This window comes from Petromyzon marinus, chromosome 3, assembly GCF_048934315.1.
Source record: "Petromyzon marinus isolate PM22_M1 ecotype Great Lakes invasive population chromosome 3, UKy_Petmar_22M1.pri1.0, whole genome shotgun sequence".
Taxonomy (NCBI): Eukaryota; Metazoa; Chordata; class Hyperoartia; order Petromyzontiformes; family Petromyzontidae; genus Petromyzon; species Petromyzon marinus.
Window position 1 is genome coordinate 15,434,705 of NC_133669.1, and position 27,617 is coordinate 15,462,321.

General features: G+C 45.7%; 1 protein-coding gene across 4 annotated transcripts; it reads left to right on the forward strand.

Moving 5' to 3' along the window:
• The first annotated feature begins 106 nt into the window (after window positions 1-106).
• On the forward strand, window positions 107-26,211 carry LOC116955017 (H(+)/Cl(-) exchange transporter 4-like). 4 transcript variants are annotated; one of them, XM_032975976.2, is made up of 15 exons: window positions 107-331; window positions 3,189-3,454; window positions 6,804-6,970; window positions 10,008-10,107; window positions 10,695-10,882; window positions 11,530-11,652; window positions 12,856-13,062; window positions 14,148-14,228; window positions 14,863-15,135; window positions 16,278-16,622; window positions 17,575-17,761; window positions 19,940-20,205; window positions 21,273-21,405; window positions 21,923-22,175; window positions 23,909-26,211. In XM_032975976.2, the coding sequence occupies exons 2-15, from the start codon at window positions 3,196-3,198 to the stop codon at window positions 23,997-23,999; spliced, it is 2,673 nt and encodes an 890-aa protein (XP_032831867.2). In that variant the 5' UTR covers window positions 107-331; window positions 3,189-3,195; the 3' UTR covers window positions 24,000-26,211. The 4 variants fall into 4 exon arrangements, with proteins under 4 accessions (XP_032831867.2, XP_032831862.2, XP_032831847.2 ...); XM_032975971.2 differs by having other exon boundaries at window positions 108-327; XM_032975956.2 differs by lacking the exon at window positions 107-331 and adding an exon at window positions 1,491-1,626.
• The last annotated feature ends 1,406 nt before the right edge of the window (window positions 26,212-27,617 follow it).

The window sequence follows — 27,617 nt, forward strand, 5'->3', positions numbered from 1 at the left end:
TCGCAACAAAAAAAAAACCTAATTAAAATAAGGTCCCCTCCCCGAATACAATCTTACGTGATAAATGTGCGTGGTGACGTAGCATCAATAGACGCCGTGCTACGCGGTGACGTTGCGCGGGTCGGCCGTGCCACGCGGTGACATCACCGCCCTCATCCCTCCGCTCGGTGGCGTGGTGCCACCACCACTGCCGCCGCCGTCGGCTCTGCAGATGCCGGGCAGGTTGCTGATGGAGACGGAGGGGATGATCTAGGCGATTTTATTTAGCGCAGTACGACGTCGGCCGATCCGTGCGTTCATCTCACCCCATCGCTCACGCACGGACAGGTAGGTGAGGAACACGTGCGCAAAATTGACCGACGTTTCACCAATACTGATATTTAAACCCGGTAGGTGACCGCCCATATGGAGATTTCGTTGCGTCGGTTAAATGTCCTTTATCTGTGACCAGGCAGGTGTCAACCTCGTTGACGCGCAGTTAAATGGGTGATGGCCAATTAAAAAATTCGTTAGCTTAATTGTAAACGACCTTCGTTTAACCTCGGAACGAGTTGTCCATTGATATTCGTCGGCTAAAATACGTCCTTTGACCCTCATAAGATGGCATCGCTTGAGATTTTTGTTCAATGAAACGTGGTACAGTATACCACAAGGTGGCAACCCATTGAGATTCGTGATCTGAATAAAATGTATTTTACTTAACCACGCCACTAGCGGGACTTTGACTGTTTAGAACAGTCGCTAGAAGGGATAATGACCGATAGACGTGCCTGGCAATGGAATTCCAGACAAATAATGGAACACGCCCAAGAGGTTGAACATTTTGAAGATGGAGAAATGGGTTTAGTTCACGTTCAGGGGCGAGATGTGGGGAGGCCCTCATCCAGCAGTGGATAGATCAAGGCAGTTGATGGGTACGAATGAGAGGTTACAACTTGTGGCCTTGGTTACCTGTTATTTAACCATGTTATCTACAGGGAGCTCCACATGTCTTGGTGACCCCCATTTAATTACCTAAAGCTTCATATTCTTTAAGTAAGGTTTATTTTAAAACAAATGAATATGCAAAGGAAAAGGGTCCATTTAATTGAGGGTCAGGGGCCGTCCATAAATGACGTCACGCACCTAGTGGGGGGGGGGGGGGTCAGACATTTGTGACGATGTGTGACGAGGGGGGGGGGTGGTTTGAGAAATATGACGTCACATCAAAATGCGCAACTTTAAATAAATATAGAATTGTTATAACAACACTAATTGTTATAACAACACTCCTACAACATCAGAGTGTAGTGCCACATTAAATACGCACTACAATGACAATAGTTTAAAGCGATTTGAAGCATGTTTTATTTTCAAAATGGAAATATGGTTTTGGGGAGAGGGGGGGGCAGAGCTTTGTGACGTCATATTTGAGGGGAGGGGGTCTGACTTTTTGTGACGTCGTGTGACGAAGAGGGGGGGGTCAAAAATCGGCCCAAATCGCGTGACGTCATTTATGGACGGCCCCTCACATCTGGACCATCTTGTATACCCATTTTGTAATTTCAAGGCTGGATGCAAGCCTCCCTATAATACGTTGGTCATTGGTGCTTGGTGGAGGTGGGGAAGCGTAGAGGTGACAACACAGCAAGTACATCGATAGATTTAGCTGCACTGCTCCCCACAAGTGTGTTCTACACACATTAAATCCCGTGTCCAATCTTCTAATATACCATAGAGGAAATCGCTGTTCGTGAGCACTCAGGCGGACAAGGTGCTTGTCGTATCCTTCGTGTTACACACTGGATTCAATTCCCGTCGATTTTTATTGTAGCCTTTACAGAGACCCCCACCGTATCGCCTTAATAGTATTCGGGCAAGTATTCTTTATTTAACCTCGTAGCGAGTGGCGATGTTTAAACATCACACTCGGTACTTATTTGAGGCTGAGTCGATCTAGAGGAGGCCCAGGACTGGTTCAGATAATCATCGCTGATGTTGGCAGCACGCGAATCGCTACACTACCGTTCCCCCCCCCCCCCCCCCCCCCCACTTTATCTTGGGCCTTTACCACACATACTTTGGAAGGCTACTCATGAAACATACAGTACTTGGCAGTGCATGTCATGTGATAATCTGCTTTTACAAACGACAGTATAGTGCGCCCTGTCTGACCTATTTTTTCACTTATCCACTCAATCAGCTGCACCCAGAGCCACGCTCACAACAGTCCACTGTTCGATTTATATTACACCCAGTAATGTTTGTAAGATTTCACTATATTATTATTATCCATGCCAGAGAATACTGCTTTGTCTTGAAATTCCCAAGATATGTAGGATATGGGGGATCAGTGGCCCAGTTGTGAGTGCAATACACTTCAATTCCCGGTCATGGTTAATTTCAGTAGCGAGTGATATCTGAACTGTTGGTTGCCCCTTTTCATAAACCAGCGTGGTGAAGCATGGTCGAAGCATGGTCAAACAACGCCCATGACCAATACAGTGTGGATATGCCGTTATCCAGTGGCGTATTAGCAAAGAGCTGTACATTATTATTGTACTGTAAAGTGAACTCTGAATGTTCTGTGTTTATATTTTTCTTATTCCGAATTGCAAATGACTGTGTGGATTGATCAAGAGCGATTTTAGTTGGTTCATAGTTTAGCTTTGTTAATTATACACAGCCATTTCCCCGGGCTGCCAACAAGTCCTGCACTTCACACCAACGCCCTGTGGTGACATTTTGTCCAATATACTCTTGCGAGACCCTGCAAGTATGATTTACTTTCAGAGAAGTAGATATGAGCATTTATATGAATACATAATTTCATATACATATTAACCATTCATGTCAAACTAGTGTATAATTCCGGTGGGATTTAATACCGGCAGTATTGGTTTCTTACCTGATCTAATCAGTGTTTCCTCAGAGAGCGATGTAGAGAGAGCGAATAAGCCTATGAGCGAGTGGGCGAGTGACTATAAAAGTGTGAGTCTGTGGGCAAGTGAGTCTGTGAGTTCACCAATACTATATTTGGCTGGAAGCGCAGTCATATACGTTATCAGCAGACTATGGTCACACGGATTCAGTGTCCGGAATACACATTTGGATTTGTCAAGTCCTAAAAGAAATGGCCAAAACTGCACTGAATCAGAATCCAGATTCGAATTTGTCCCATCCCTAACTCCTACCATACGTCCACCCAGGGCCAGCATGGAGTCAGATCTGCTGCGAGCACAAGGCCACAACTCGGGTTCTTACAACAGCTTCGGGAGCCCGAGCGACGAGGACCCGGACGAGGTGGCTTCCGACTTTGTTCCCTTGAGCTCCGACCACTCCTCTGGTCCTGACCTTCCCCAAGACCCCACAGCCGGCCTCAGGCAACTGATACGCGAGCGTCCATCTTGCATCAACACAGCGGCGGCGACTTGGAGGACAGCAGAGCAGCCTACAGTGACTGAGGGGGTCATTGGTGAGATGATGATGAGATGATGAGCTTGTGTTTGTTTTGGGGAGTGATGGTAGTTTTGCACTGTGCTATGACCAGGGTTTGAATTCCTAGCATTGATGAACATTGCCATCACCAGTGGATACTTGCATCTATAACCTGTTAGAGAGCTTCCTCTGTTTCACCGAAAAAGCCTGGGTCTGTCCATTGCTGGTGTTCTACCCCCACAGTGTCTGGGACTGTCCAGTACCAATGACTTTCCCATGACTAAGGTTGTTCTCCGTGGGCCAATCTTGTAAATCAGCTTAGGGCTGAATGTTTCTTACCTGCCTAAACCAAAATAAATAAAAACTTTGCATTTGTTCCACGAGGTCCTGAAAGTAATGTGATAATGAATTGATTCTTCAATTACAATGAGTTAATACATTCATAATAATGAGTTAATACAGTCACAATACATGTATTCATCACATGTACACGTATGACCCTTTTGTAATTACATGCAGGTAGTGGGATTTATTTTGTAGTGTAGTAGAGTACACCAATATGTTGCTGCACTGTCCTCTGCTGACAATATATCCCCAGAATGTACCCTATTTTGTCAGATCTGAAAACTTAAGCAGTCTTGAGTCTGGATGGGTGATCGCCATGCATTAAACTTTTGTTGTATGGTACTGTGGGTCTGCGTATTCATCACAGTGGCAAAGCAAATGATGCTTGAATTTAATTGTGACTCTGAATCGTGGGAATTCATCTGAATGCGGGATAGATGGGACAGAATAGACATTAAGTGAGCAAGAGAGGCGATGGGCCAATGTCATGAGGCAGGATTTTAACCTAATATGGTCTGTGACCTCCCAGCGAACCTTTGACACTTTACCTGGTCTCAATGTGCGCCTGACCTTGCACAAGCGCTGTGGTTGACATCAATAATATTTAACATTTGTAAGGTGCATTTTATCCATAGATCCCATATCGCACATGTATGGAATGTAGGAAATAAACAACCAGGGTGACCAGCCAGAACTAGGGCGTAAAGGCCAATTTAAAGAGGTGAGTTTGCAAGACAGACTTAAATATATTTAATGAGTCTGATTGTCTTGTTAGCAAAGCATTCCAAAGCCTGGGAGCTGCACTGGCAAAAGCCTAATCACCCCAAGAATTGAGCCTTGACCTCGGAGTACTTAGAAGAAGGCGATCCGAAGATATCAGGGACCTCTTTGGAGTGTATTCATTTATCAGTTCCTGCAAATATTATGGGGCTAACCTAGATACATGTGCCTCAAAGGACAGGGACTGGTCACACTGAACACCAAGATTTCTAACGACCTGTGGGTGGGCAGACATCAAGACCATCTATTGGCAAACATGGCGAACCAACTTTAGATAACTGTAGAGGGGAGCCAATGAAGATGGCCTCCGTTTTGTCGGCATTTAGTAAAAAAAAATGTTGCTGCAACTAAGATTTGCCTCATGTTAATGATGCAGGCATTGCAGAAACAGCCATCGCAGAGTCAGAGTCTAACTGGATGTGAATGTGCGTGCATGTCATCAGCATAACAGTGATAACTTAAACACAAATGTAGTAACAATGCCCAAGGGTGCCATGTAGGCATAGAATAGTTAGGGACCAGGTACAAATCCTTGCAGGACACCGCAATGAACTGGTCTGATCGGAGATTTAAGGTCACCCATTGTGACTTAGTGCATGTGTTTCTCTAAATAAGAGCGAAACCATTGTAAAGTAGTTTGAGAAATCCCCATTCAGTGTTCTGATCGTGAAAGAAGCACCCCATGCTCAATGGTACTGAGATTAAGCAGGATGAGGATACTAGCTTGACCCTTATCCGCAAACAGCAATAAATCCCTGATCACCCTCACTAGAGTTGTCTCAGTACTGTGCACGGCCCTGAAACCTGATTGAAAGGGGTCAGATATGTTATTATAGGCCAGATGCTGGTGGAAACGAGAGGCCATGGCACGTTCCAGGATATTGCATAAGTCAGGAAGGTTGGAGACAGGATGTGAGTTGTTGGGAAGTTTTGGATCAAGACCCAGCTGTTTTAAGAGTGAGTTGACTGCAGCCATCTTACAAATTGTAGGAACGTTGCAGTCTCAAGAGACTCGTTGAAGAGGCCAAGGACACAGGGCCCCAATGCAGAAAGTCATCTCGTAAAATGCTACAGGGGAAGGGATCCAATAGGGAGCCTTACTACAGCTTCGCTCAGAGGTTCGGAGAGCTGTGCAGCCCTGCAAGGATGAGTTGTGGTCGCGAGTTGCTGAGAAAATTGAATCTGACTTAGTAGCCCATCATCACAAATCACTCATTAATTCCATTAAAAGTAGCTTGCAGTGCCACACCTATCACCATCCTTAGGAGAAAGAAGAGTGATCTGATCTCGGACCCCAAGAACAGGTTTGTAGGTTTGCTGAGCATTTCTGTGAGGTCTTCGGGAAGGGGAAATCCCTCAGCCCAGATAACATCATGAGACAAGGTGAGGAGGATCCTGCTGGAGTTGCGGTTTCTCAAATATTGGAAGAAGTGGTCACCCCCTGTGAGTGGCTGGCTGAGGTATCATTTACGGAAGGTGAACCAGAGTCTAAGATGATGAAACGTTCTGGGCAGAACTAATCTCCCTAGCAAGCTGCTGAGGGAGGGTGATATTTGTGTGCAGATTGCCCTATATGACATCATTACAACAGTCTGGACTACTGGACGGTTTCTGCGGGATTGGAAGGATTTCCTCATGGTCCTCCTCCATAAGAAGCGGGACCGCCAGATTGTAACAACTAATGGGCATTTCCCTCCTCAGTGTGCCGGGTAAGGTCCTGGAACGGATTATTCAACATTGCCTTGCCAGGCATGCTGAGGAGAGGCTTGAGGAGCCCTAATGTGGTTTCAGGCCAGGGCAGTCCTTCACACACCATATTCTCTGTCAGTCTGCTACAAACCAGAGCTGGTCATAGGCACAATGCCCAGGTATGGAAACCTCTCCACTCTTTCCACCAACTCCTCATGAGTGATGGGGCATTTGTAGAAGGAGAGTAGAGGTTTCCATACCTGGGCATTGTGCTAATAACCAGCTCTGTTTTGGAAGCAGAGCTCTAGCTCCATATCAGTCAGGCGGCATTATTTTTTAATCTGTTGCGTAACATGTGGAAGCTACCTGGCCTTTTTCTCCACAAGAAGCTTTGTTTTTTTTTCGGCCACAGTCACACAAAAACAGTTCCAAAAGAATGAGTTTTGAATTTAGAGTGTTATGTTTATGGTGTAAAGTATGTAGTGCGCATGTATGGTATACGTGTATGGTGTATGTGTGTTATGTGTATGGTGCGTGTATGTATGGTATACGTTTTTGTGGTGGGTTTGCAGGCAGCACAGTGGTGGTGAGCGATGCTGGGGGAGGTGCTGGTGTATCGGGGTTGTCTCAGCTGCTGGAGATCTTGGAGGAGCCCATCCCAGGCGTGGGAACCTACGATGACTTCCACACCATTGACTGGCTCCGGGAGAAATCGCGTGACAGAGAGAGGCACCGCACAGTACGATGTGACACCCACATGAAGGAATATTTAATCATGCCAGCACCTCGAGAGTATCAGAATTGTCTCAATCTGGTCACTTAGCTGAACCAAAAATTGTTACATTTGGGTTTTCATTTGATTTGGCTAGATCCCAGCTCTGAGTTGTAAAAATATAAATTTTACTCTCAGATTACAAATATTTATTTTGTAGTAGTACTTGTGAGAAATATGGCCCATAGGAAGTTATGTAATTGCTGCTCACTCTGAGAAGGAGTTGGGGGTTCTGCTGCTAAACTTGGAGCATGCCACTAAAAGGTGGGGTCTTACCATTAGCCATACCAAAACTAAGCACCTACCTGGGTATTTTGTGTCATCAGACACTCCACCCTCGCAACTTCCCATGAGTGATTGGGCAGTTGTGGAGAGAGTGGAAAAGCTTCCATACCTGGGTAGTGTGCTTATGACCAGCTCTGGTTTGGCAGCGGAGGTTTCACTCCGAATCAGTCGAGTAGCATCTTTTCATCAGCTGCTCAACGCTGTTTGGAAGATAGCTGGTCTTTCGCTGCACACAAAGAGATCTTCTCAGCCACAGTTATTCCCTCCCTTCTCTATGCTTGCGAAACATGGACCCCTCTGAAGGAAACATTCAGGCTGGCCTGCCTACGACCCATCCTACGTTTAACCAGGGCTGGATTGTGTGAGGAGCTCACAAATCCTTGAAAGATCTGGACAGTTTCCCATCAGTGAGTTCCACAGGCAGGCAAGGCTGCATTGTTTGGGTTATGTAACCCGCATGCTCAACCAACGTATATCCAAACAGCTTTTGTTTGGCTAGATAGAGGGGGCTAAATTGGTACAGCACGGGCTAGAAAAGAGATGGACTGATCTACAGAAGGATGTGGAACTGATTTGACTTGTCGATGACTTGGATCAGCGATGTCAAGATCGGCCTCTGTGGAGGAGGCTCGTGAAGAATGCTATTCGGCACTTTGATGCAGTTGCCCTTCTACAACAGCAGAGGGCAGAGGAGCAACACTTACAACAATGATCAAAGTGTCAGGCAGGTATTATGAAGCAAGCTGGTACAGTGGCGAACACAGTTGGTACATCTACCGGTCATCTCAGTCACTCAACCCATGGCACCTGGATCTGTCCCATGACCTCTTTCCAGCAAGCCTTCAACACTTCACGTGGCCTAAAAGTGCACCTACCCTGGCAACAAGCGTTGTGGTGACGTCACCGCCACTTTGTGGCAAATGGCAGTAGTTGTTGGGGAGCGGTAGTGTAGTAGTTAGTGTGCTGCGCTAAGAACCTTGCGACCCGAGTTTCATTCTCATGGTCAACACCAGTGATGATTATCTGAACTGGTCCTGGGCCTCCCCGAGGCTGGCTTAGCCTCAAATGAGTACCTGGTGTGGTTTGTAAACATTGCCACTATAGAGACAAAGTCACCCGGGCGTGGTGCTGGCCACCCACCCTCCTCATGTGCCATGCCAGCCTTCATAGGTCCTCTATAACAGCACTTGCCCCCAAAAGTCTGTTCAGGCTATATGGGGGATCTTTTTTTTAAGTTCAACACGTGCAGAGTGGCGTAATGATGAGTGCACTGTGCTACAAACCTAATGACCTAACTTGAGTGGAAAGTGAAATATGAACATGTCCTTCCCTAGGTCGACTCAGCCTTAGATGAGTGCTTAGTGCAATGTGTAAACAGCACTGGAGATACAAAATGCATTTGGGTGTGGTGCTGACCACACCACCCCCCAGGCAGTGGGCCGATATTAATATGAAAATTATTTGTAACTTTTAGTGTTTTGAGAACCATAGTTTAAGCTGAGCAACTCTTGTCTGATGACTCTTGGAACCTAAAACTTTTAATTTCTAGAAATGCTAAATCCCACTCCTTCATATTTATCGTCAGCTCATGTATAGTGCTCTCACATTTTCCTTCCCATATTTTTTATCTCACTGATGCCAACAATATTCCAGAATTATTCCTTTCGAGTATCCGCACACTCACTGTGTGTGACGATGGTCACATAGAGTAGGCTTCCTGTTCTTACCCAGTGATTTATAACATTGGTTACACCTAAATCTACCCTGCTGTTACCATGGATGATGAAATCAGAGCTGCAAGTTGACTGAGGACTGACATTTTCTGGCTGCACTACCATTAGGGGAAGATTAGCCGCTGTACTTCATGCTGGTCAGTGCGGGTTGGCGAAGATACTCACCTGACGAGGGAACACCATCACTCACATTCAGGTGACCCCATCCACTTGATAGTTAACTAGAGCAGACTTATTTATTACAGGCAGACCTCGCTTAGCACTCAAGATATTCCTGGAGAAGTGAACTAAAATGTAATCGGTGCTAAAAGGGGTTATTATACCATTGTATATATGGGGATCACTCTTGGAAGTGTTATTTCTTACATATGAGCAATATATGAGGGCTTAATTGGAGTATCGGTAATCGCGCTAATAATACAGATGGAAATACAGGTTTAAAAAAAAAGAACATTTTATTAGAATAATATCAGTATATTGTACCAGTGCATCCACCTGACGCTCAAGACTCACACCCACCTGACGGACCTGGCGCTGCGTGTTTTCATCAGTAATTTTTGGTTTAAATGTGTTTTTAGTATACTTTTTCTCCATGACAAAGAGCGCTGTAACGAATCGGCGTTCTATGGGGTTGCACTCAGCGATGTCTTCCTGTAGTTTATATTCCATTTAAATCTAAATTCTATTGTTGATTTGCAATGATTTTTTATTTTACTATGTTTGTTTAAATAGTGTATTTGTTGGTGATTAGAATACTTTTATGAGGATCCTGTTTATGTTAATTATAATGTACATACTGCTGATGATAAGGATGCTCGTGATGATATTGGTGAACGGAATCGTGACTTCGTAAATCACAACAAATCATTGAATTGCCAGCAGAGTTGAACCATATTAAGTGGAATTTTGAGTAAATAAATAAATTGATTGATGATTTGTTACATGACTCGTGTACATAGTGTCAAAATTATTATTATGATTTGTAGATTTGGAGTCGTCGCAAGAGCTCCGTGTGGGAGTTTTTGACGAGCGTGCACGATGCCTGGTCCGGGTGGCTGGTGGTAACGCTCACAGGGCTCGCAGCAGGTACCATCTGCACCATCATCAGAATCTGTGACCAGTCACAAGCTAATCACTCAGCTATTTCAATGCTAAATTCTCCTGTTTGATATGTACTAGGTGCCTCTGTGGATGTGTAGGCTTTGACTTTAACACAGCTATTTCTGTGACCAGTCACAAGCTAATCCCTCAGCTATTTCAATGCTAAATTCTCCTGTTTGATATGTAAACCCCTTTGTCAAGGTGCCTTCTCTTAATTAGCTGCGAATCTTAGCGGCGTTCATTGAAGCTCTGTCGTCCCGACAGTTCTGTACCTTTCACCTGAAGACGGCCGCTTGCGTTGTAACCGAAACGTCGTGAGAATCTTATTGTGTTATTTGATTATGTTATTCTCATTCTACGTGACTTTACCGAAAGAACCAAATAAGTTGTATGCCGAAATTAAGAGGAAAGCACAATATCCGACTGGATGGAGGGAACTTGAATGAACTCCAGAACATCTTGCTGTGCTTACATACATGGTCCACTGCTTGCCCTGTGTACTTTTGCACGGGCGTAGTTGTCTGTACCAAGTATTTTCTCACGCGCCTGTGCATGCGTGCGTATGCGTGCAGGTGCGTTGGCGGGCTTGATCGATATTGCAGCCGACTGGATGTCACAGCTAAAGGAGGGCATTTGTCTCCCTGCATTCTGGTTCAACCGCGAACAGTGTTGCTGGACGTCCAACGAAACCACCTTCTTGCAACGTGACCGCTGTCCACAGTGGCACAGCTGGGGACAGCTTGTGATGCGTACTGATGAGGTAGGACATCAACAAGGGAGATATGGGGGTATTCAGGAGGCTCAGGTGCATGGAGATAAGGAATCCCTGGGACTGTTCGTGTAACAATGCATTAAATCATCATTTAATAACACGTGTAAGGATCCATTATTAATTCAGATTTTTTTAAAAATTTCATTGGCAAATGATATTCTAATTCTATATCTGGGTTAATGCAGTGAATGAGGCAGAATATGAAAGTTTATCTCTTGAGCAAAATACCACAAAGTGAACAAATAACCATGTGCTGGAGGCTCCAAGATGACATGCATGTCTGATGTTCAATGGCTAAGCCCCCACAGGGTGGAGGGAAGAGACTGAACCGTAACTTGGTGAGCCTCCAGAAATAAAAGGCAAATGCTTGCTGGTGAGGAGAGGTTGCCATTCCTCTGCTGAGGGCTGGACCGGTATGTGTAAATGGAGGGGGACAAAGAAGTACCTATAAGATCATTAAGAAGAATGGATCATGTCTTGGTACATGATGTGGTCTTTTAGGCATAACCGGAAGACATGAAAGAAGGTTTGTGTGGTTTGGTTCAAACAGCTGGGGCAGCAGGGGCTATGCTACGGGATGTATTATTTAGCTTGATGTGGATTTGTGTCATTGGTTTGTTGTTGTGGCTGTGCAGGGTGCCGGCTCCTATATATGTAACTATATATTGTACGTGCTCTGGGCTGTCTTCCTGGCACTCGTGGCTGTCCTGCTCGTCAAGATGTTTGCTCCCTATGCGTGTGGCTCCGGGATTCCCGAGGTGACTTTTCCTGCATTTGATCATCCGATTAGAGTCTCGTGTTATTCTTAATGTGTTATTTTCCTTAATCCATGATGGTGTCGAGGGTGCTATTGGTTTATTTTATGTTTGTTCCTGTCTGTGAAATAGACTCCAGATATCCATGAGTTTATCTATGTGGATGAACTCATGGATGATAGAGATATTTTGCCAACATCCTCAAGTGATTTCTCATCACTATACAAATACACAAACAATACGATTAATTTATCTCTACTTCTGGATTACTCATCATCTGAAAGACATGGATAAGAGGTGGCCATGTGGCTCAGAGGGCAAAGCTGGTAGAACTCAGATTCTGGCTTCAAATCGAGGTAGCTCGATCTGGCAAAACTACAATCTCAATTGCAGTGAGTTTTTTTTCTTTCATTCTGGTCACAAATTAACAGTTTTAAAACATCACACAAATATTACCTTGTTTTATTTAATTTGGCTAAATACAAGCTCTTGACTCATGAAAAATACATGAAAATTAGTTTTCCTCGTAAAATTTGGCAAAATTCCAGTTGATGTTTACAATATTTATTATCCGACAAACACCAATCTATTAGCAGAGTATGTGGGGAAGTTTTGCCTTTGTGTAAAGATATAAAAGGCCACTTGAATTGTTTTTCAGAAGAACTTGTGTGAACATCTCTGGTGCAGCCATGCCTGGATATGCCATGGGTTTGTGAGCGATTAAATCAACACAACCTAAGCAATGAAAATGCCTCTAAAGGAATGTACACTGCTTATTTTAAAACACCCCGTGATGGTCAAAGTGGCAAGTTATTCAAACTAAACAGCTCCTCCTGTGCCTGCTCTAGAACGTCTTTTTTTATCTTTCTCTACATCTAAATTATTTTCCCCATTCAACGTCTCTCAACCCACATCTTCCAGCCATCTTATGTCTTGCTTTGTAGAGTGCACGATGTGAATGCGAGGTTGGACTTTGAAGGGAGGTTGATTCATTTTGTCTGTGTGTACATTCAGATTAGAGGGGGAAAATTTATCCTTAAATAACAGAATTTTCCACAAAACAATTTGGAGCATGGATAAAATTATTAAGTAGCGGTTATAAAAAGGCTGCTGAAAATAAGAGGAGCTGCACTCTTATTATCCAACACCATCTTTGTTTTGTTCTGGTCGATTTGGATGTGTGTGTTCCTGTGCTTCTGGATCCAGATCAAGACAATCCTGAGTGGCTTCATCATCCGGGGCTACCTAGGTAAGTGGACGCTGCTTATCAAGACGGTGACGCTGGTGCTCGCCGTGTCGTCTGGGCTCAGCCTGGGCAAGGAGGGGCCCCTAGTTCACGTCGCCTGCTGCTGCGGAAACATCTTCAGCTACCTCTTCCCCAAGTACCGCACCAACGAAGCCAAGAAGAGGGAGGTGCGTCATTGACTTCATTCTTATTCTTTAGAACTCGCCTCCGCTTTTAAAAGTCGAAAACAATATAATTTCAGCTGTTTCTGTTCCTTTGTTGCTGAATAACTTCCGATTAATGCTCACGTGTGACCAGCCATTACGCTGAGTACGATGGCATGCGCTTGTAACCCTGGCACTTTTGAGGCAAGGGTTGGTGGTCGTTCAGGTTTGTGTAACTTCTAAACCTGCCCAGCTACGTGGTGGCCAGAAGGTGGCGGCACGGGACATTACTTCTTGAATGCCTGTGTCGAGCTTTATCATTCCTTCGTATTTGCAGGTTTTCTCCTGTATGACGGTTTCCTCCTGCAGGCCATACACTCATAAATGGAATTTGCCAACGTGTCTCAATGCGTGACTCTCCTGATGAAGAGTTTTGTGGCTTGGCGAGGCTCTCCTGGATAAATAAACACCATTATGGTTATTTTAAAACTGCTTTCCTCCTCTTGCTTGTTTAAATCTACTTCCCCACTGAAGGGCGGTCCAAGAATCTGCCCTTTAGGTTCTCATACGGTGAACCCCCCCAGAATGCCATTTCCTCTTTGGTGATATTCAACAAACATTCTTAATTTGTAATATTCAACATCTCAAAATACCTACATTTTCCAGTCCAAGATCGTAATTATTTTCTTGTCGTACGATATTTAAAATGTTTATTATATTTCATGCTTCTTCACGAGAGGTCTATTTTTCACGTCTATGAAGGTGACCGGCTTTGTTTCCCTCTGTCAGAGGATTCATAGCACTTGTGTCACAGCCTGAAGTCCATACACATTCAAAACCTGAGGAATGTGTGTGTGGGTCTATCTACAGTATCTCTAATGGGCCTCAATGTCTATGTCAGAATTTTGAGCTGGTATGGCTGAGGGACTGCATTCAACCACCTGGAATGGATGCATCTGCGTACTGTATCGTAGAGTTTAAGTAAAAGTGTCTCTACCCCCCTCATGTGCCACGCCAGCCTTCATAGGTGCTCGCTCAAAGCACTTTCCCAAAAAGTCTGTTATGGCAATATGGGGGATCTTTGTCTTGTGTCATGTATTCCCACGCAGGTACTTTCAGCTGCCTCTGCAGCAGGGGTGTCGGTGGCATTTGGGGCTCCTATTGGAGGTGTTCTCTTCAGCTTGGAGGAGGTAACCACATAATCTACACCACCATCATTATTGTCATTATCCACATTATTTGCAGCAGGTTCTCCAGTTATATTTGCTGGTGGGTAACACAATCAAATTAGTGTGTGCTGGTGGGCTACATGATGTCATATGTCTCGTAATGTCTTAACCTTGTAGTTCATGCGACATTACATTATGAGGTCATAATGCCTCTATATAATCATCGGCCATGATCTATCGATTGTTGGATGAATGCTTCCCCAAACCATAACCAACTTTTACGGTCTTATAATGCACCAATATATTGAGCACTTGCACACAAGTTGATTTTGGCTCTCTCATTGTCCACAGTAAACATCCTCTGAGGCATGCGTCCTCCTTTGGCTGCCACTTCATCGTTAGTCTCAACCACTGGCCATAATCCTGTCTTAACAATGTGTCCTGCCCAAGCCTGCTTACTTTTCAATACCCTCAATACGATGTGTCTAACTTCCGCGTATGTTCTCCAATGCATATCACACTGCGCACACCATCATAATCTTCCCGTTCACCTGCTGCACGATCCATTACCATATCTTCAATCCTCGTTGACCACCCACCAAACTCTTCCGCCCCCACCGCCTTCTGCCCTCGTGGCGCTGACCTCTGGTGCCAGGTGAGCTACTACTTCCCGATGAAGACACTGTGGCGCTCGTTTTTCGCGGCGCTGGTGGCAGCGTTCGTGCTCCGTGCTCTTAACCCCTTCGGGAGCAGCCACCTGGTGCTCTTCTACGTGCAGTACCGACGGCCGTGGCACCTGCCCGAGCTGCTGCCCTTCGTCGCGCTTGGCGTGTTCGGAGGTCTCTGGGGCGCTGCCTTCATCAAATTCAACATTGCCTGGTGCCGCCGGCGCAAGTTTTCCCGCCTCGGACGCTTCCCTGTCATCGAGGTGATGGCCACGACGATACCATCATCATCATCATCGTTGACGTCATCATTATAATAATAATTGTTGCTATGATTGGGAGGAGTAGTGGGCAGTGCACTGCGCTGTGAACATCGAAACTGAATTGATTTATGGTCATAGCCACCATCAGGGGAGAGTGATATCTGAAACTGACCCCTTTCCCGTCACCAAACCAGCATCGATTAACGTGGTGATAAATGGCTAAACAATCCCTATAACCGATGCGGATAGAAGCCTTCATCCAACAGTGGAGTGAAAAGTTGTAAATTATTTGCTATTTATTACTGTTAGTATTATTACCACTGTACACTGTGATTGAAGTGGCGATCACAATCAAGACAATCATGACTTTATCGTCATCATCTTTATTGCCGTCATCCCGATCGCCTGTATTTGAGGAGACTGCAATCACGAGACCATCTCCTTACACAGTTTTTCAGGTGACTTTAACAGCAACATCACAATTATCATCATTATTAACATCACAGTACAATGCTCCCAAATTGTATAGGCTAACGATTTAACATCACTCTGATCAACATCCGCCAAATGCTGCTCTGGTTATTATGACAATGAAGATGACATTAACACTCGAACTGGTTGTGTTGATCATGAAAACGTCTTGTTTCTTTGTCTTCAATGGCTCTCGTGTCCTTTTGTCTTCTCTTGGCCCTGACCTCTCTGAGCACCCAACACTTCTACCCCTGTAACTTTGTCTCCCTGTGCCCCCTTGCTCTTATGGATCATTTTCATGACATCACTTGCCTTCTGTGTCTCTCCATATCCTCAATGGCTCTCCGTGTCCATGCTCCACTACCCTTCTCTGTCTTTGTGTCATCTCTGTCCTTTCATATCTCTCTGTCAACCATTTCTCATGTGTTTTTCTGTGTTACCTATTTCCTCCTTGTCTCTCTGTTATGCCTTTTCTTCATTATTGCTGCATCACCTCTTCTCTGTCTCTGCCTGTCACCCCAATCCTTTAATGTCTCTGTGAAATGCCCTGGCATTCCATGTCTCTGTTTCATTCCCCATCTTTCCGTGTCAAATTTTTCCCCCCATTCCTTCATTTCCTCCATATCATCCCTGTCCTTCCACCCCTGGTTGTATCTCCACTGCGGGTGCAGGTGCTGGTGGTGGCGCTGGTGACGGCTGTGCTCTCCTACCCGAACCCATACACGCGCAAGAGCAGCAGTTCCCTCATCGCAGAGCTGCTGCGCGACTGCAACCCCTTGCAGCAGGCATCCCCACTCTGTGGGCTCTCCCCTCCGTCCTCCCCGTATCCATCGCCATCTTCGTCTCCGTCCCCATCCTCGTCGGGCCTCGCCGACAACGTCACAAGCTGGACCACCCCCGTCACCGCAACCACGGCTGCGCCCCCTGACCTGGATTCCCAGAATGCATCGCTGTGGCTGCTTGGCCTGGCCCTCGTCTTCAAGGTGGTCATCACCGTGTTCACGTTCGGCATGAAGGTACGGAGCAGGCACCCGGGTTCATAAGGTATGGTATTTGGCCAGTGAGTGTTTGGTATGTGAGGGGAAATTGAAGTACTCAGAAATAAAACCACACACACATGCAGGATTAACACTCACAGACAGATTCAATCCACAGACAGACCAAATCCATAGAATCCATTTATGAACTAAGCTCATAGCTGTATCTTCATCTGGCCACCTTGCAGCCCATACCTACTTGGCAATATTTCATCCAACGGGTATGCTCGGGCTATCATCCACGGTGGCAAGATGTGAGATACCTTTCCTAGTATGGAGGAGGTTGTGGGTTCGATCCCAACCCTGATGTCTGTATATTTGGAGTTTGCATGTTCTCCCCGTGGTTGTGTGTATTCTCCTCCGAGTCCTCTGGTTTTTCCCTTCACATTTAGAAACATTTGTGGCCAGGTTGCTTCTGAAAAATGAGCTTTATAGCTCAATGGGCCTTACCTGGTAAACTTAAAAGATTTTAGTTTCGTTTTATGTATCCAAGAAATAACCAATATCAATATCATGCCAGTATTTAAAGCATGAAAAACAAGAATAGGTTTTACCCTTTCTGGAAATAAAACAGGTGTTAAGATGTTCAAACACCAATTAGAAACCTTTTGCAAGGGCATCTATATGATCAGAGTTTGTTTGCATATTCACCACAAGTCGTGTGGTTAATGCAGACTGGCTTGCTTGCAAAAGGTTTCTATTTGGTGTTTGAACATCTTAACACCTCCCGGTTTATTGCCAGAAAGGGTAAAAGCTTTTCTTATTTTTCAAACCTGCTTGACTTCTGAGATGTGACACGGCTGAGAGTATTCAATGTGATTAGGATGGAGGGACCCTCTGTGTGTTCTCACACACATGGACTTGGTCCCAGAGTTTCAAAAAGTGCTTGTTGAGTATAACGACACGGCTACTGTGGTTGTTGTGGCTGCAGGTGCCGTCGGGCCTGTTCATCCCGAGCATGGCGGTGGGCGCAGTAGCCGGGCGGCTGCTGGGCATTGGGGTGCAGCGGATGGCATGGAGCCACGGTGCTGCACTGGGCATCGATGGCTGGTGTAGCCCAGGCACAAGCTGCGTCACGCCTGGCCTCTACGCCATGGTGGGCGCCACTGCATGCCTGGGTGAGCATGAACTCTTTAACTGTAACCCTCAAATTAAACCTGTCGCTTATCATAACCACTTAACCATAAATTGCTTTGGAAAAACAGTCACAGTTAATAATACGAATAATACTTTCATTTTATATAGCATCATTCATGTTAATTGCTTCCCATAACTCTGTGCATTAATTATATATAAGGACCAAATCCTATATCCAGCTATTACCAAGCAAATGAAAACCCGACTTCAAAGGGAATAATAATAATAAATAACTAAAGAAATTGCACCAGAAAAAAAGGCACAAACAACACAAAAGTTATCCCAATTGAGAAGTTAGTCCATTAGGTCACATCCCAGACCACAATCCCAACTTCTCAACAAAGCCAGGAAACCTTCACAGGAGGGGTGGTGGAATGCTAAGAAGTTACGACTAATTTAGATCAATAAAGCAAATGTCCAAAATGCGATTACCTATTTTTAAATGTATGCCTGGATGAATAAAAAGGCATTTAGTTCGGATTTAAATACAATAGAACCCCTCTTAAAGACCACCCCTGTTAACGACTAATCGTTCAATGATGGGCCTCCATAGAGCCCAATGTTTTTGCTTACGGACCATTCTCCTGTTAACGACGGGCTGTTGTAGGTACAGTAAATATGAATGAATGCATTTATTTTTTTGGTTCTTTCGGTAAAGTCACGTAGAAATCAAATAAATAATAGAATACGACGTTTTGATTGCAACACAAGCAACCGTCATCAGGTGTGAATGCAAGCTCGGAGAGAGACACATACACAGAGAGAGAGAGACAAACACAGACACGGAGAGAGACACAGAGAGAGAGAGAGAGAAACAGAGAGAGAGAGACAAATACAGAGAGAGAGAGAAACACATAGAGGAGAGACACATAGAGAGACACACACGCATAGAGAGACAACAACTGCCATTCGCCACTAAGTGGCGGTGACGTCACCACGACGCTTGTGCCAGGTCATGTGCACCTTGAGGCCACGTGAAGTGTCGAACGCCCGCTGGCAGGAGGTCACGGGGCAGATCCAGGTGCCACGGGTCGAGAGAAACACACACAGAGACACACACACAGACGAACAACGCCTCTGTGACGAGGTATTATATATAGAGAGGGGGGGGGGTGGGGCAGAGAAATTAGCATGTCAATGAGAGCGGCAGGGGGAGAGAAATTGGAAGTTTGAGAAAACAAAGCTAGTAAACTTAGAAATGTAATGCAATGCAACACAGAGAGTCGGCTAACACAACAGTTAACACTTTACCTGGTTGATTACGTTCATCCGGTTGATTTCATTGCAGAGTATCACAACAGATGAGAAAATCCGTGAATACCATTTCCCACATCAACGCGGATTTGTGGAGTTTGACGCTATAATTCTTAATGTTGAGGTTAGTGATACTCGGCGAATGACAGAATCACAATCCTCTCACTCTAAAGGCATTGCTTGAGAGAATGCTTAAGTTTGCCTGTCTTGAGCGATTATTTTATTTTATTAAAACCGGCGAGATTCACAACAGAATGTGGCATCCTCCTACTTCACCACCGACTAACCCCGACCATCTCTTCTCTGTTCTCTGAAATGTGCCTAGGTTAGACTCCCACCCTCCCCTATTCCTTATCCCCCCTTTTTTCTGCCCTATAACACTTTGTGATAGACAGTCCGTGTGTAATTTGTTTATGATGGATAGTTTAATATGTTGTAACCCTTTGAAGGCATGTTGGGCTGTATCGCTCTGTTTAATTCGATCACGTCATAAAATTAAATGAAACAAAATACATAATCTTCTACCACTATAAATATATTCATTATCATCAGTATTTTATCATATTCCTCATGATTATTACTCATCATTTGTATTTGTCATCGTCGTCGTTTTCACTCATTTTCGATGTATCTGCCATGCACTGTTGTCATCATCAGCAGCAGCTGCAAGATTCACGACTCAAATCTAAACCCAGAATCGTGATAACTCCTTTAATCATAACAATGAATTGTCACATTGATCATCATATCCCTGTTGTGCCCTGCGTGTGCACATGCACCTTGCGTTATGCGCGCCGTATGCCATGATTGCAACACGTTAGCGTCTTGCTAAGTCAGGTTATCACATGTGCCGTACGTGCGCTCGCCCGCGCTACTCATCCCCGCGCCACTCGCCCCCCTGCCAGCGGGTGTGACTCGCATGACGGTGTCGCTGGTGGTGATCGTGTTCGAGCTGACGGGCGGCCTGGAGTACATTGTGCCACTGATGGCGGCCATCATGACGAGCAAGTGGGTGGGCGATGCCTTTGGCCGCGAGGGAATATACGAGGCGCACATTCGCCTCAATGGGTACCCGTTCCTCGAGGCCAAGGAGGAGGTGACGCACACCACGCTAGCGGCCCACGCCATGCATCCGCGTCCCGGTGAACCGCCGCTCACGCTCCTCACACAGGTGAGTATCGCACGCCCTCGGGGGGTAACCTTGGGCAACCGCTCGACACCGCTCGACACCGCCAGTGTATGCGTAATTACACGCCAGTTCCTGCAGCGAGCAAACAATCATATGACATAGCCACGAGAAATCACATGCCACCAGACGATACCACCACGGGTAACCGCACACACACACACACACCTTCCAATCAAGCACAGCAGCATGCAACTGCCAGCCTGCTTCCACGGGCAACCACATGCTGCTGTCATAGGTAATCACATCCTTCTGCCACGAGCAACCACAAGCTACTTACTGCCCTGAGTAACCACATGACCACCATAGGAACACATTCTTCTGCTGTGAGCAACCACATGCTACTGCCACAGGCAACTACATACTACTGTCACGGGCAACCACGTACTATTGTCATGAGCAACTACATGCTACTACCATGGGCAAACACACGCACCCACAAGCTACGGCCATGGATGGCTACACACATGCATACAACTACACATGCAACCACATAATACTGCCATGGGCAACCACATGCTGCCACTATGGAATATACTACCATGACCAATCACATGGAACAACATAATTACTGCAACAGACATCTACTTGCAATTGCATATCACCCCTAGCAAGCATTTTCAAACAAGCCACCAACATGAGAAAATGCATGCAACCACATGCTACTGCCATACGTAACCACATGAAAACATCAGGCTGCCTCCTCTGGCAACTTTGTGCAACTACACGAACTACAGCCACAAGTGGCCACAAACAACTAAATGCTGCTCTTCACAGGCAACCGCGCAACATCACTGACTTCTGAAATGGGCATCTATGTGCATTCACTGATTGCTTCCACAGACAACCACATGCAGCCAGTGCTACTGTCAAGGACAACTGCTACAGAAAACCACATGTTAGGGAGGTCAAACATGATTGCATCTGCATTTTTGTGTGTGTTCGACATATCCAATTGGGATCTCCGTGTGTTTCTGTGTATCCGCGCATGTCTCCGTGTGTGACTTTGTGTGTGACTTTGTGTGTATCCCCGCGTGTCCCCATGTCTCCAGGAGGATATGACGGTGGGCGAGGTGCGACAGCTTGTCCGTGATTCCACGTGTAATGGTTTCCCGGTGGTGGCGTCACGCGAGTCTCACCGCCTCATCGGCTTCGCGCTCCGCAGAGACCTCACCCTTGCTCTCGGTGACGCCGCCATCGATTCTCCGTCCTCCAAAAAAACACACAGACTCAATCCGAGGAGTGGGGTGGGGGGCACCAGGTGGCTCAGTAGGCTCATAATGGCTCTGTTAAACAACTGGGCCAACGTTGCCAGGGGTTGATCGTGGATGATGATGATGATGATGCTGTTTAACATCTCCCACATATATCAAGCTTCGAGAGGTTTTACTGTATTGGGAAATGTCAATTGAATTTTGTTTGTCCTTGCACTGATTATGATGATGATGGTGATGATGGTGACAGTAATTGTGTTCATGACATTTACGATTATGATTTTATTGGTGGTGGTGGTGGTGATGATATTTGATGACAATGGTGATGAATCATGATTACAATAATGATGACGCTTACAATAATAATGACAAAGGCCAATATGGTATATGATCATTATCTTCCAGATCCCTTCCCTGTTGTGACGACAGAGCGTCTCACTGGTAGCCTCTCCGTAAGTGCCCGTGCATTCGTCTCTCCCCTGCCGCAGAGAACGCGAGCGAGCGGGCAGAGGGCCTCGATGATTCGTCACTCGTGCTCCTCGGGCCTCCGCGGGCGGGCACCGCCCGAGCCTCTGTGACCTCCGAGCCTCTGAGCTGCCCTCTACACGCAGCGCGACCTCTCAAGCTGCGCTCCATTGTGGATGACGCCCCCCTCGCTGTGTCCGACCGGACGCCTATGGACACCGTCGTGGACATGTTCCGCAAGCTCGGCCTGCGCCAGTGTCTCGTCACGCGCAACGGGTGCGCTGGGACACAATACGCGCATACACGTTAGCAATGCAGAGTGGGCGTAAAGTCTGAAATTTGGCACAAATGTTATCTGGTCTGTGCTTTAAGCAGATGACCAATATTAACCAAAATGAATAGAAACCCATTTGTATGTATTAGTTTCAAATGAATTCAGCTGCAGTGTAGTAAAAAAAAATGTTCCTAGGTATAAATTATTTAGTATTTCAGCCTTGCCCGGACTGATAGTCTATGTGTTGCATGGCTAAAACCTGCAAAATGCTGTTCGTGGCCAGTTGTCGAAGGTTTGTTCATTGCACTATGAATCCAAATTCTTGAATTTGATTCCTGGCCCTGGATTACATCAGTAACGATATGGTATAATCACCTATCCTGGGCCTCATCGTTGTTGACTCAAATTGAATCGAGTACCTTTGGAGAATGTGCAAATAATAGCACCGGGGCAGACAAAGGTGGCCCGGGCATACCACGGCTTTGTGCACTGTTCTCTTTATTCTCGTTAGGTACTTTTATAATAACCGGCACAGACGAGGTGAATATAATGTGGAACAGCTTTATTTACACTGGTAACAAAATACATAATTAAACTAACAAGAATCAACAGTCTAAATACAGAGATTGAATGCACTGGACTCACCAAGACTAAGCTACAACTCATATGCACAAAGCCACACAGACCATTTACACTGTTGAACGTGTATGTTTTTGCGGGATTCCTCCCGTGTGATTGCTGCCTCGGACGCTAAGTGACGATTCTTTGGACTGCAGGCCCGACCTTAATTCGCGATGGCCTTTTATCTTTATCTCTTATCCACAGCTGATCCAAAGGCACCTTTTAATTTCCTCTGTCCGTTGCTTCCAGCATGTCCCACTTTTTAATCATCACTGTCCCCTGCTCTCTTTAATCTCTGCAATGTATAAATATCCACGAGTCTGCATCACCATTCCCTCCTTAGATCTCTCCCCTGTCACCGGCCATACATGTAATGCGGTGTTTCCTCTCAAACCGCTGAGCAAGGCCATGGCCCTTCCTCCGGTCACGCGCTGACCCCTAGGTGCCCTCGAATCTGCCCTACATACAGTCCCTTGCTTGGACACTCCATGGTTTCAACCTCTCCCCTGATCACTTCCTCTGAACTGCTGACCAAAGCGCCTAGTCTCCTCACATGCTCCCCCCTCCCATCTGATATCCTTTTACTGTCGTGGAGTAGGGGGTCTTAACAGTTGCATCAGTGTTCCAACATTCGATTTGGCTATATAGCAGATATAAGATTTGTCTTTATGTGTGTGTGTTTGTAAATGGGGAGCAGTAGTGTAGTCGTTAGCACACTGCACCATGAACCTGGCGACTCGAGTTTTATTCCCGCTCACAACAAATGACAATGGCGAATATTTGAACCAACCCTGGGTTTCCCCTAGGTCGGCTCAGCCTTAAATGAGTACCTGGTGTGGTGTGTAAACATCAGTACTGAGAAGACAAATGCCACCGGATGTGGTGCTGGCCCACTAACTTGTGTGCCATGCTGACCTTTATAAATACTTGTTAACAGCACTTGCCCCAACAGTCTATTTAAAGCTATACGTACGGGAGATCTATGGGTTTGTAAACCTATAAGTCTCAGCACAGGGTAGGTTCTCTATCATGTTGCGTGTGAACATTAGTTTGTGTGGTAATGTTCTACCTCTGTTTCGTCCTTCCCAATTTCTCCCCTTTATCTCCCCTCCAGACGGCTGCTCGGAATCATCACAAAGAAGGATGTCCTCAGACACATGGCTCAGTTAGCCAATGAAGACCCCAAATCTATAATGTTTAACTAGCCAAGAAACTGAATAACTCAAGGAGGCTTATGATGGCCACATGCAAGCCAGTAATCCAGTAGCATCACCAAGGTCATGGGGACTCGCCCACTCTAGATTAAATTTGGTTCTCAAGTGCAGCGAGTTGTTGGTTTCAACTCGGTCCCCAGTGACTGCACAATGTAAAAACTCATTTGACCTCACCCAGCTCTGAGGAAATAAATTAATGAATACAATTATTGGTCAACATTCAGAAAAATCCACATTTTGAAGAGAACGAAAGGACAGAGTCTCGTGTTGGGTAAAGTGGTCTGTTGGTATGACTTCGACTGTAGCAGTTTTGTGATGGTGTGCCGTGGTGGCGAAATGCTAAATTCATTTGCCTGGTATGCAGGAGGTCAGCGTTTGATCCGGACCCTGATGCTTGTATATTTGGAGTTTGAATGTTTCCTTGATCACGTGGATTTTTCTCCGGGTCCTCCAGTTTTTTCCCTCTACTTTTCAAAACATGCGTTTAGAATATTTGGCTGCTATAAATTTCCAAATGACAAACCACTTTGTTGAGCTATCATTTGTCGCTAGGTCACTTCTGAAAAAGGGATATATAGCGCAGTGGGCCTTATCTGGTAAAATAAAATAAAAAGTTTAGTGATGTCACCTTCCCAGGTGGCTCTTGAAGGAAATGGCATGTTTTGCTGGGAAACGACAATTCAGACATTTCCTCATGTCCAGTATAAGGTGGCGGTAACTGGTGATAGCTCATCAGATTCCCCAAGTCTAAATACAGATTTCTATTCTGCAAAAACATTTCCAGGAGTCAATAATCAACTATTACAAATAATCACCTATCCAGCATTTGACAAGTACTGATTAAACTATCCCTAACTAATGCTTTCATGTCCAACTTAAACTAGCAATGAGAAATGCTCAACTCCACTGGCTCTGAGCCAGTGATGGAAATTCCACATTCTTATGACGGGTGCCAGTTTGTCCACAGCATGACCACTGTGGAAACGTCTTAATGATACCAGAGGGATGATGGATTGAGTCGAGAAGCCAATAATGAATTAAACTCTTTCCAATAATTAACCAAGTGTTGTAAGCACAGCCACATGGGCAGATAAGATGTGCTTCACGAGCATTTCACAACATAAACACAAGTCCTCTAACTGTACGTGCAAACTAATTATCATGCACGCTCACGTTTACACGCTTGACACTTCAGGGCTCCTTGTCAATAAGATGCTCACAGCCTTCAGGATCCTTAAGTTATCAGTGACCCACGGAGGCTTCTTGTTAATAAGTTGTACACAACTCGTTTGAGTTTCTAGTGTTAAAATTATTGGTAAGAATTATTAACTGAGCCATTTTCCGCAGATGTGAAGCTTTGATACCCAATGCTGTTCGCCTGGTAATTCCTACACTTGAGCGCTGTCACTTCTCGTGGTCAACCAAAGTGTGCCGTCTGCTCGGGTGGATATTAAACGCACATTGATGTCATTTGCACAAGTTGGGCATTGTGTCACCTGTGTTTGATATCAGACTCTAAACATCTGAACAAGCTTCATTTGTCTGAGATTAAATTCTAATTATTGTCCTTAATGTAATCTTCTTCACAGGTCTTGGTTTAAACAGAACAAATGAAACACCTGGCTAGTGTACTCTTACCTGATTAAGTTAAATACACCGGTCAGCATTGGACATCAGAAGATGATTTGCCGTATGATTTGCTGTTAAATGTTTATGTAGGCAATTGTAGCCACCTTTCGTATAAAGGCAGAGTGATATGAGGCTATTGAGACTTGAACTCAAGCCTTGGGCGCTGCTGTTTCGCGAGGTTCACAGTGGCCATAGAGCACCAAGTAGGAATGTCCGAGCCTCTGGGCTTGGTGTGGCTCTCCGAAGGTTCATAATGGCTATGGCATACCACTGAGCCAGAACTTCCTAGACTGGGTTCAAGTATTTGGGGCTTGGTTTTGTACCTCAAAAGGTTCATATTGGCCATAGAATGCTGAGTCAGTTCATCTGAGACCGTAAGGTTGAGCACTGGGATTATGGGTGTCGTTTTTTTTAGGGGCATGCGGGCGGAAGGCGCATAATCACTCTCCTTTTTTTCTGCCGTGCTGAAAACCGTAGTTCAACAGAAACTAGAAATATGCGAACTAATACTGTATTCGAAATTAACACGTTAATGTGCTATTAAATTAAACAATAAAAACAACCCGAATTGAAATGACTCATCTGCATGTGTTGACTTAAAACTTTCGTGACTGCGGGAATTAATATTCTATGGTTCTTTCGGTAAAGTCACGTAGATAGAAAAAATAATAATAAAATTGAAAATAAAGTGAATAAAAAATATCACGACGTTTCGATCGCAACACAAGCGGTCATCCTGATGATGAAACGTCATATTTTTATTATTTTTTATTCACTTCATTTTTATTATTTTATTATTTTTTCCTATCTACGTGACTTTACAGAAAGAACCATAGAATATGTGCATGTGTGTACGCGTTTGTCATTGTTTGGGGAGTCACGATGTAGTTTTTTAGCGCTTTGAACTGCTAACGCAGCGGCCAGAGTTAAATGCCCAGCCATTTGCTAACATCAGTTGCCTAGATAGCCTCAGCCTTAAATGAGTAGATGGTGTGGTTTGTAAACGTTAGCACTGGGGATACAAAGGCGGCCAGGCATGGTGTTGGCAACCCACCCCCGTCGTATGCCGTGCCGGTCTTGATAGTTGCTCGTTTACAGTCCTTGCCCCAACAGTTTGTTAAAGTCTAGAAAGCGGATCTTAGTATTTGAATAGTTTGTAATCCACGTGTTCGGTGAATGGCTGGCTGATGTGCCCTCTTCTTGAGGATCAGTGCAAAGCGATCCAGAGCTTGAGAATCTTCCAGGCGAACTGTGGAGGATGGTTGGCCGCACATGAATTGCAAAATTCGGAGTGGGTTTTACTTTAATGCGAAACCGGCCGTCATTCTACCAAAAATGGCTAAATGTGACTGTAGCAGCCCTTGCTCCCCGCTCCCCCACCCCCGCCTTCCTCCTCTGCCCCCTCCCCCCCTCGTTTCGGCGCTGCGTGTTGTGTGAGGTGGAGGTTGTCCCGTCGGAGGCTTCGGGGAGACTGACAGGAGAGGTGAGGAGCACCGAGGAGGAGGGAGGGAGAGAGACGGGCGCGGCTGGCACCATGGCACGGCCACGTGGACGACCCAGTTGTGGTCGCCCTCAAATTCAAAGTAACGAGGGTGGAACATGAGACAGGCGCCTCATCATCCACCCTCCTTGCGTGCTGCTGGTGCCTCGTGCCGACGTGGCACCAGCAGCCGCCGCTGGCTGCGGGAGAGAGGAGAGTTCAATGGACGGGTCGTGAGGCAGCGCTGCGCGGCCGCGTGAGTGACCTCAAGTTTAATATTGCGAGGGTGTAACCGGAGTTCGAGCGTCTCCACCCACTCGGCATGTTGCTGCTGGTGCCCCGGGGCGACGCGGTGCGCTTGAGAAGCTCTACGCTGAGCTGCGGGATGGCGTGAGAGGGAGGGAGAGGCGCGCACGGGAGCGGGCGGCCTGATGCCACGTGGAAGCTCGTGTCTAGGGGCCGTCCATAAATGACGTCACGCGATTTTGGCCGATTTTTGG